General features: G+C 35.4%; 1 protein-coding gene across 1 annotated transcript; it reads left to right on the plus strand.

Annotated features, from left to right (window-relative positions):
• The first annotated feature begins 378 nt into the window (after positions 1-378).
• On the plus strand, positions 379-9,781 carry LOC137402076 (tRNA methyltransferase 10 homolog A-like). Its single transcript, XM_068088551.1, has 6 exons — positions 379-822; positions 2,062-2,290; positions 3,269-3,340; positions 3,584-3,730; positions 3,888-3,993; positions 8,902-9,781. Exons 1-6 carry the CDS (start codon positions 671-673, stop codon positions 9,546-9,548), a joined length of 1,353 nt encoding a protein of 450 aa, XP_067944652.1. The 5' UTR covers positions 379-670; the 3' UTR covers positions 9,549-9,781.
• The last annotated feature ends 2,148 nt before the right edge of the window (positions 9,782-11,929 follow it).

Raw genomic sequence — 11,929 nt, forward strand, 5'->3', positions numbered from 1 at the left:
TGTTAGGTTTGCTCATGATCTTCCAGATGGCTAGGGAATTTTTGTGTTCACTAATCACTAGTCTATGAGCATTGCTGTCATTTCGGTATAGGTGATCTTTAAGTTATAGGAAGATGTCACAAGCTTAATATGAGAGGTAGTTAAAAGCGGTATGGCTGTAGTTAAAATTGTGTATGTTTGTTCGTCTATAGAATTGAGTCAAATCATTTGATTATCACTTAGTAAGACAACATGAAGAAAATGTTCATCTCTATTGGTTTGTCACTAAATTGCAGCAGTTGTGTAATATTTTGGTAAAATACCCTGGTTTGAACGGACTTTTCTCAACTGCATAGTACACGTACTTGTCTAGGTGTTTCTGTCAACATTGTTAAATGCCATTTATTCATTGAGATCTCATCCAGGCAAAGCTTTTACCTTATTACTGTTTTATTCGAGTCTTCTAATATGGTATTACAATAAGTAATCAGTACTTGATAAGTTAAAGATTTTTATATGCTTTTTGTTCTCAAGTGCCTCTGCCTAAGATTTTGTGTCATATGATTCTACATGAAGCATTGATAAAGCAGCATTCAAGCTCTCACCTCTATACAGTAACTGTGCACTGTTATTTTTTTGTTTCAAACTAAAAACACGGTCATGTTGCAGTCATTACCTGCCATTAAATACAATGAATGAACAAGAGCAGGTAGAATCAGTATCTCCTGCTGATGGTGATGATGCTGTGTCATCTACTCAGCCTGAAGTGTTAAAGCTTTCGAAGAATCAACAGAAAAAACTCCGAAAACTGGAAAAGAGACAACAATTTCAGATGGTTAAAAGGTAAGGAGTACACAATCAGACCTGTATTCCCTGGTTGCAAGTTGGGGCAGCTGCAAATGTTAGGCGACTAGTTATGAACACCTGGAGGTTTGAAGGCGGTGTAAGCCCCCAACGGGGTTCGGGGCGGCGCCCCGAAGCTCTGGATGTTTTAAGCGTCAACAACCCTCAAAGTATGCATAAATGCAATCAATTTTAAGCATCAAAATCTACATAAATATGTTGTTTATGGTTCATGGTAGGCAAAACCTTTTCTTTATCCAACGAACGATATGAAACTCATGACTCTACAGATTTCTGTAAGGGAAATTGACAGAACAAGAGCTATTACTTCTTTATTGCAATAACTCTTGTTCTGTCAATCTGTCCATGGCAGAAAACCTTCTCAACTGATTCTGTATCTATTTCAACATCTTTATATACATGTATGTGTAATATTAAAAAATTATTTAGACGAGCTCCGCCCCACAGCGCTCCTCATCGATGTTTTGATTTGGTTATGTTATGATAAGGAAAATGCAAGTTCGGGGGTCTTTTTCACACCCCCACTATAAGCAATAAAGTTCAGTTTCCAAGTCTTAACAAAGATCACAAGATCACTCATTTGGCGAGACCACCATGAAGACAATATAAAACGCTAGTTGCATTAGTTGTTGGAAATTTCAAGTGAATGAGCTTAGACTGAAATTCTTAGTACTTAGTCTCTGAAAATCACTTAAAGTTGGGACGGCTCAGCCGACCCAGGGATACGGGCCTGTACACAGTGAAAATTCAGCATGCCGAGTTAATTTGTTTTGAGATTTGTTTCATATTCTAAAATATGTTGGAGTAGATATTCCATAAGAAGATACGTTTTTTATTTAATTTCAAACTCTAAACTAATATTTAAAATAATTACACATACCATTCAAACGTATTCTTAATCAGGCTCTGATGAACTGATGTGGTTATCAGTAATGTAATCGTAAGCCTAAACATGTTCTGTTATACAAAATTCAAGAGTATACATTTGTAAATGAGAGGGTTTTGCTTTTGTGTATTTGAAGTTGTTCTTTTTTTGTGTCTACAAAGTTGTGGTAGACAAAGTGATGGTAGCTCAAGATGCCGTACCTGTCTCTTTTTTTATGTAAACACCACAGTTTTGCTCTGGTAGGCAAACTGGTGCCATAGATATTCTGTCATGCATTTCACCATGTATGTCTAAGTTCATTCTGATTTGACTAACGTATGCTTTCAACACAGGCAGCGAGAGAGGGAACGGAAAAAAGAAAAGCGAAAACTTGAAGCTGCTGAAGGTATTTTTCATCCATCCCGAAAAAAACTCCGACGTGAAAGTAAACATCCAGTCGATATTACAGTCGTCATAGATGCCTCATTTGAGGAGCACATGGTCGAAAACGACATCAGAAAGCTTACTAAACAAATTCAACACTGCTATGCGATCAACAGGAGGGCTCCAGAACCATTTAAGGTTGTACAGAATATGTTTTAAACAAACCAGGTGTACTTTATTATTATCTATGTATAAGGGCTTCTGTTCTCTTTAGTAATGGAAGATTTCATTTCGGTCTAGCTATCATTTATGACACCCTGTTTAATATGCTGTCGATGTGCGCTGTTACCATTTAGTATGAGTACCTATTGCTTAAAAACATTTAATTTCATAGCTGTTACTCTAAAGTTAGTGCAATGAAAAATAGGAATATTTTCTTATATCATCCATAGTATATTTGAAAAATCTTACCATAAGTATTATTATTCAAAATAATAATATTGTCAGAATTAGTAAAGTATGCCATATTTAATTTATATAAAATGCTTGTAGAGAGTTTACTCATGGGAAGAGATGATAACTCTCAGCAATGCGATTAACTTGCACTATTATAAAAGTCAATCAGAATCACCTATCAGAAAGATCACGATCAGAATCAATACAAATGTCAAACCGATAGTTTTTATGTTGTAATTTTAATGTATTCTAGGCATTGTTCTGTCTTGACCTGTCAGGCCATATGACTGATCTTAAAAGTGTGACAGTGAACATAATACTAGCAATGGTTTATACACACTAGTGCGCTCGCCACCCTCGGGCACTGTGGGAGATCGACATGAGTAATCAGTATATGGAGAAGTATCCCGTAAAGTGGTAAGGCGCAGGAGTGGAATAGTGGTTAGAGCGCCGGGCTTTGAAATGGAGGGTTTGAGTTCAATTCCGTGGGAGGCGATTTTTTTTTAACGCTCTCAGCATGGGTTCAAACAGACAGGTGGACACTGTTCTTATTATTGGAAAAATTGTCCATATTATTTTTTGTATTATTGAAATCAATATTGCTTAATTCATTTCAATATTTATATCTTTTTCAAAGTTTTGTGTTGTAATCATAGGCTGTCACATCTCACTTACTAGTAAATTCAAACATCTTTATGACCTGATCATGATTTATTGTAGTATTATGTGACCAGCTATGGAGGGTTGGCAAAAAACATTATTGAAACGCAGCAGTCCGGTTCTAGATGGGATGTAAGTATTTTCATTCAGTAAAATTTGCTTTATGATTTTGTTGTTTGAAATACAACTCACTGCATTCATCCAACATAGTTAACTAATTACTGTATGAAAGTTTTTTTTAGGATTTCACTGTAATGTAGCTTATAAGAATTTGGCCACATAGTACAATAAATAGGTGAAATAGGAAAATTTTTACCATCATATATTCAAATACAAGTAGTGAGCTCACTACTATAATTTTACGACTATCATTAGGTTACCTGGTGTGCGGAATCATACGAGGAGACATTTCCTTGTTCAAATATAGTTTACCTGGCTGCTGAATCAGAGAATGTCCTTGAGTCTGTGGATATAGGAAAGGTGTATGTTATTGGAGGGCTTGTCGACCACAATTCTAAAAAGGTTGGTACAAGAATACAATAATAAACATTTAGTTTGACAATATTCTGCTGTAGAAATTACCTTCAATGCGAGACAAACTTCACTTTACCGTTATAGCTTTCATAATGGTAAGTTTTGCGATTCTCTCCTGGTGACGCGCTAACTATTCAATCTGCAGGGCCTCTGTTATAAGCTTGCTGTGGAGAAAGGTATAGCTCATGCTCGGTTACCAATATCAGAGCACATTCAGATGGAGTGTAGAAAGGTGCTCACCATAGATCATGGTATGTCTATTCTAGTCCTATTATTGCTTCCTCTGGTTGTCTGTGACCTCTACCTTACACCGCGCTGCCATTATATTGAATATGGCTAATTGAAGAGACGTTAAACATGTTCAATAAGTCCTAAGATAACCTCGTTATGAGTTGTTTAGGCTAATTCTAACTTAGCATGGCTATCAAACTACTAATTGCTTACACTACGTTGAACAAAATCAACGATTTGTTGCTCTAATAATGCTGATATGTAAGCTTAATTTTACGTAAGTAAAACACCACATGTTAAAGGTTGACTTGCAATAAAATTCACATTACAGTTATTTGGTATCAAAAAATTCACCATGTCTTACTCTGTTGTGTTGTAGGTGCAAAATATGTGGAAATGTGATTACAAGCTCTTAAAAGCTAAAAAACGAAAAGCCGTCGTAAATTGGAATCTCGTTATTTCGATGACGTAGCCATAAAATTTGGTTATTGTCTTGTCACGCGATGTTCTCACGTGAATTGAAAGGCCAATAAAAAGCTCAATATAAAACTTATCGTAGCACTAGTTTATGACAAAAACTTCGGGTTTTACCGAAGAACCCGTATCAAATATAGATGCTCACTACTGTACATTTTTGTTTTGGTTTGGTCTAATCGGCAGGTCGTAATCTGATCATGTGACCCAATACTTCGAAAATAATTTTTGCAGCACTTTTCGATTATCACAGGTGACCGACAGGCCCGTCATGTTTGTCAGACAATGATATGTACTCCTTCGAGCTAAGGTTAAAAAATTAAACGAATTTTTACGGTAAGTTATAGGATATCACTGCTAAAAGTGACAGCATTACGATGATGATAAAACAGACGCGTAAGAACAATAGACATGGTTTTATTGAATGCGTGAAGTATATTTGTGAAAATATTTCAACGAATAAGGTTGCATGAAAGTGTAAACAGAAACCATCTCTCACAACTACGTCACATTTGAGCCGTTTTGGAAAGAGAATCCAAACTACAGCAGTCTCGTGCGGCTGCAATTTTTTGTTCATTTTTGAGCTTTTAAGAGCTTGTAATCACCTTTCCACATATTTCGCACCTACAACACAACAGAGTAAGACATGGTGAATCTTTTCATATCAAATAACTGTAATGTGAATTTTATTGCAAGTCAACCTTTAACTTAATCCTACACCAATGTAAACCACCACATGTTAGCTTAATCCTACACCAATGTAAAACACCACATGTTAGCTTAATCTTACACCAATGTAAACCACCACATGTTAACTTAATCTTACACCAATGTAAAACACCACATGTTAGCTTAATCCTACACCAATGTAAACCACCACATGTTAGCTTAATCCTACACCAATGTAAACCACCACATGTTAGCTTAATCCTACACTAATGTAAAACATCACATGTTAGCTTAATCCTACACCAATGTAAACCACCACATGTTAGCTTAATCCTACACTAATGTAAAACACCACATGTTAGCTTAATCTTACACCAATGTAAAACACCACGTGTTAGCTTAATCTTACACCAATGTAAACCACCACATGTTAGCTTAATCCTACACTAATGTAAAACACCACATGTTAGCTTAATCTTACACCAATGTAAAACACCATGTGTTAGCTTAATCTTACACCAATGTAAACCACCACATGTTAGCTTAATCCTACACTAATGTAAAACACCACATGTTAGCTTAATCTTACACCAATGTAAAACACCACATGTTAGCTTAATCCTACACCAATGTAAACCACCACATGTTAGCTTAATCTTACACCAATGTAAAACACCACATGTTAGCTTAATCATACACCAATGTAAACCACCACACGTTAGCTTAATCTTACACCAATGTAAACCACCACATGTTAGCTTAATCCTACACCAATGTAAAACACCACATGTTAGCTTAATCCTACACCAATGTAAAACACCACATGTTAGCTTAATCTTACAGCAATGTAAAACACCACATGTTAGCTTAATCTTACACCAATGTAAACCACCACATGTTAACTTAATCTTACACCAATGTAAACCACCACATGTTAGCTTAATCTTACACCAATGTAAACCACCACATGTTAACTTAATCTTACACCAATGTAAAACACCAAAGATGAATGAAAATCAGATGACTTTAGCTGTTCTTTTGACATCCCCAGTTATGGAATATTTAGTGCTTTTGTGCTCGGAGTATTGTTGGTCTGTATAATTCTTGATTTCACATTTGCATTTGATAGCAACAAATAGATCTAAACCATTGATTAGCAACTGACAAGCATATCTCAAAGCATATTAGTACAGGACTATTAATACAAACCTGACTGAAACCAGTTGTTGTCTTCTCATGAATAAGAAAACTCTAAGTTGATGTAATCTTTATAACTTGATATTCCCTTCTACTCAATCTCACTTCCCTCTCACATCCAGTACATCTCATAAAATTGAGTTATATTCATATAATTACATTTTCTTCTCTGCTTTGTTACTCTTTTCTCCATTGCCTCTTCCTGCCTCCATTGCCTATTCACTGTAGCTTCAAGGTTGTGATATATAGTTTGACTAGCTGCGCTACCCGGCGTTGCCCGGGTATTAAAAATCATCTTTTAAACAATGATAGGTAATGAGAGTTGCCTGTCACGTGTTATTAGCCTATCACATTGCTAGTGGATAATTTGAGTAAGCTTACTAATAAGAGCTACTTACGTTATGCCATGACTTTACTTCATGACCGAAAGCGGTTGCCTATTTGCTCCCAAATAGTGACATATATTGCCTAACGAATATATCAAGCTCATGTGGTTTAGTTAGTCGAGTGTTGGTCTGGTGAATGGGAGCTTCAGATATAAAATCTTCTGCTTTACAGATTTTTTATTCCACTATTTTAATAGCTATAGCGGACACGCATACACACACATATATACACACAAACTTTGAGAATTACATATATAGGCCTAGATGTAGCTGTGGCCTTAGGACGAAAAGATATGGTATATCTGTATGTCGCAATTTGCAATATCATGGTAGGCAGTGCATGTTTTTATTTTTTATGGGCCTCTCACTGTAGTTTTTGTATTTTAACATATATTTACAAAAATTACAATCTGTGTACGTGTATTTTATTCAATTAACTTGAAATATTTGAGAGATTTTTAGGCTGTATATAGTTTATAGGATACAAAAGAACTCTGCCACTTACTATAGTCACTACTATTTGATGCTATTTCGTTTTTTCACTGCTCAACTTTGTTCATTTACTAGTAGACCTATGATTATAGTATGATTTACTAGTAGGCCTATGATTATAGTATGATTTACTAGTAGACCTATGATTATAGTATGATTTACTAGTAGACCTATGATTATAGTATGATTTACTAGTAGACCTATGATTATAGTATGATTTACTAGTAGACCTATGATTATAGTATGATTTACTAGTAGGCCTATGATTGTAGTATGATTTACTAGTAGGCCTATGATTATAGTATGATTTACTACTAGGCCTATGATTATAGTATGATTTACTAGTAGACCTATGATTATAGTATGATTTACTAGTAGACCTATGATTATAGTATGATTTACTAATAGGCCTATGATTATAGTATGATTTACTAGTAGGCCTATGATTATAGTATGATTTACTAGTAGACCTATGATTATAGTATGATTTACTAGTAGGCCTATGATTATAGTATGATTTACTAGTAGACCTATGATTATAGTATGATTTACTAGTAGGCCTATGATTATAGTATGATTTACTAGTAGACCTATGATTATAGTATGATTTACTAGTAGGCCTATGATTATAGTATGATTTACTAGTAGACCTATGATTATAGTATGATTTACTAGTAGGCCTATGATTATAGTATGATTTACTAGTAGACCTATGATTATAGTATGATTTACTAGTAGGCCTATGATTATAGTATGATTTACTAGTAGACCTATGATTATAGTATGATTTACTAGTAGGCCTATGATTATAGTATGATTTACTAGTAGACCTATGATTATAGTATGATTTACTAGTAGGCCTATGATTATAGTATGATTTACTAATAGGCCTATGATTATAGTATGATTTACTAGTAGGCCTATGATTATAGTATGATTTACTAGTAGACCTATGATTATAGTATGATTTACTAGTAGGCCTATGATTATAGTATGATTTACTAGTAGGCCTATGATTATAGTATGATTTACTAGTAGGCCTATGATTATAGTATGATTTACTAGTAGGCCTATGATTATAGTATGATTTACTAATAGGCCTATGATTATAGTATGATTTACTAGTAGACCTATGATTATAGTATGATTTACTAGTAGGCCTATGATTATAGTATGATTTACTAGTAGGCCTATGATTATAGTATGATTTACTAGTAGGCCTATGATTATAGTATGATTTACTAGTAGACCTATGATTATAGTATGATTTACTAATAGGCCTATGATTATAGTATGATTTACTAGTAGGCCTATGATTATAGTATGATTTACTAGTAGGCCTATGATTATAGTATGATTTACTAGTAGGCCTATGATTATAGTATGATTTACTAGTAGACCTATGATTATAGTATGATTTACTAGTAGGCCTATGATTATAGTATGATTTACTAGTAGGCCTATGATTATAGATAATGCCTGAAGCCTTGGCTAAACTAATTGCTTCATTTGTCAAAGAATATTTGAAATCACAGTGAATACCATTGCATGTAATTATCATATGCTGGTGTGCGCATGGCTCTGAACAGATATCTGTGTGTTCTATTGTATACATAATGTTGACCAATCATGCCTGGATGCTCTGTGGCTGTCATAGTCTTTAGGTCTCGTAGATCTTCTGCTTCTTCAATTGATTTTCTTGACTTGTAGTCTTTGGGATCTTGCAAAAGTTTTATGAAACAAAAGATTGGGAGGCTGCATTCTTCAGTGTGATTCCCAAACGGAAAGGAGCTCAGTCTATAAACAGCTCATCAGCGCCTGATCAAGCCTCTCAAGTAGAGTTGATGAGTGACATTGAGGATGGCTCTGACTCACCTTCAAACCTTCATTCCCATGGAGATAATCTAGTAGCAGCAGATGCTACCGCAGTTGTCTCATCTTCTCCAGATGATGCCACTAAAACAACAACCATGAGAGGGGAGACGACCTCTCAATATATCTGTGAAAATGCAGAATTCGAAGATGAACTCACAATAGTTACTGGCTGTGCAGACACAGTCTTGGTAAAGGATGGTGATGCAGACGGTGACACTGTCGATATTGACTGTGCAGACACAGTCTTGGTAAAGGATGGTGATGCAGACAGTGACACTGTAGGTACTGACTGTGCAGACGCAGTCCTGGTGAATGATGGTGGTGCAGGCAGTGCCACTGTAGATACTGACTGTGCAGACACTGTTTTAGTAAAGGATGGTGATGCAGACAGTGACACTGTAGATACTGGCTGTAAACCGCGTGTTAATGAGTCTCATTCTCACAGTAAGCTTGAATGTGCTTTACCTGATAAGCAGTTGTGATCTTTCCTTGAGCCATAGTGGAGTAAAGGTTTATGTGATCACTGAGTTTTTTCTGATTGCCAAGATAAAGCGTCATCTTATTGCCTTTCAATAATTTAAAAGATACATTCGGAGAATTCCCTTCATCGACCAAGTCATGGTTGAGAGGGGAGGTTGTGAGGGGAATTTGTGAGGTTTTCACAAATTCTTGTGCACTAAACTAGCACGCACACATTTCATAGCACATTTCTCAATAAAAATAATTTACGATAAAAACAATGTCCAGTCAATCTGTAGATTAATCTTTGCTATTTTGGATTAATTGGTTCCCATGCCAGAGTGCCAAAATTATCAAGCTTGTTATTTTAAAGCGGATTTTTTGATATGTCGCTGCATACAGGTTAGTATCCAATTGATGCCAATTGTTTTTCTCACTGAAAGCATGGCTTCTACTGTCGGACAATCGCAGTAGTAATTGTTATTGTGCCTTGAAGTACACTTTTTCACATCTTTATTAAGTTCGTCATGGCAAGACTATCACAATGATTTTCTTAGGCAGTCACCCGTCATTATTACAATTCTTCTCGTGTTGATAGCGAAAAAATCAGCACCTGCAGTTTTAAGCAAAAAAGATGGAAAAGAATGGTGTTGGAGCTAGTTAGAATGTAAAACCAAACAAATAACAAGAAATTTGTGTCAATTCTAAAGGTAAATTATTCAACATGAATGGAAAATCTGACAATGATTTCTATAGATATAATTAATTCCAAGGGCTAATGTACAGACTGCTTTATCAAAAGGATAAGTGATGCTGTCCTTTGATCCAGCTATACCTTTGAATGAGCATATTGCTATGAACCTGGCAGACCATTAACTTCGGCTTATGCGTGTCTTTTTTTACCATTTAATATTTTTCTGAAATTAACCAGTGCATGTTCAAGTTGTAATGATAGCGTAGCAGAAGCACACGGCAAGTTTCCTATCAAAAAATCTTTCTTATGGATTTTGTATTGATGCGTGGTATATTAAACTTTGCTAGAGTTTTAATTTTGTCAAATCACAGAGTGTCCAAAAATGTATGTACCATAAACAATGTTGTCATCATCACAGTTGTTTCATTCCTCATAACACAATATAACTCATTTGCCTAAATTTGTTTAGTGAAACTTTCACTTCTCTGGGCATTTGAAAGTCGCCAAAGAAGTTTGAAAGAGTTATTTAGTACAGATCTCTGATAGTACAACAACCTAAAACTGTAGTAAAACAACCTAAAAAGAGGATGCGGTCAAAGTTGTGGAGAAGAAAATAACCAAGTAAAACACTGTCAAGAACAATCCAGTAAGCAGTCATGTTTGTCTAACACAATAAACATATTTATTCACTCTGTCCTTTTTTCATAAACTAGGGGAGTTTCCGGCTTTGCACGGGTATTAAAAACAGCTTATAAATAGTGGCAGGTAATGTAGTTGCCTGCCATTTGCCTGGCACATTGCCAATGGCTAATTTTAGCAAGCTAGTATCTGTATTGCTAAACTTACAAATAAAAGCCGTGAGAGCAAGCTTTAGTGACCTGGCTCGTAACGTAATGCAAAGTCACTATGCTATTTTCACCTATATATTTTAATCTATAACCACTCGTATCGCCCATTGCATCCAATGCATATTGCGTAGCTCAAATGGTTAGAATTTTGCCTGGTGAAAGGGAGGTTCAGAGATCAAATCTTCTGCGATATGGAGTCTTCATTCCAAGATTTTAGTAGCCATAGCTGGACTGACTAAATCACAAACGGACATCCACTGAGATTTATAGATAGACATTGATTGTCACAGGGTTATAAATGACGTAAAAATGACACATACAGCTGGAGCCCTATACAATATCTATGAACGCAAATTATATCTCTTTGTAAGGTCCATGCTTTTTATTCTTCGTTGGTTTGTAAAAATGAGAGACCTTGGTGGACCAATAAAACATTCATTTAATAATAAGCACTGGTTCTCTTACATTTCTTTTTTCGGCCGACTATTATTACACATGATCTTCTAACATGGCAGAAGTTCAGTTGATCATCAGTTGATTGTTTTCAGGGTTTTTAGATAATTTGCAGTTTGAAATTTATTTAAGTTCATGTTTCAAATATTAGGGCAGCAGGCTCACTAACTTAAAAAATGTAACTAAAAATTCAAAAATATTATCCTTAGCGGTAAAGCACAATACGATCTTTGAAAGGCAGACTGGTGGGATTGAGCAGATGTGCGGAATGCTGATGATGACCTCAGGCACTATGCATATTGTTTAGTGCCACTCCAAAGCCAAAGTGATGCATTTGTTGCATGCTTCTGGCCAATCAAAGCTCAGTCTTGTTTACTCGCTAAAATCAAAGCAGAAATTATAGGGCTTC

The sequence above is a fragment of the Watersipora subatra genome, chromosome 1 (assembly GCF_963576615.1).
Source record: "Watersipora subatra chromosome 1, tzWatSuba1.1, whole genome shotgun sequence".
NCBI lineage: Eukaryota > Metazoa > Bryozoa > Gymnolaemata > Cheilostomatida > Watersiporidae > Watersipora > Watersipora subatra.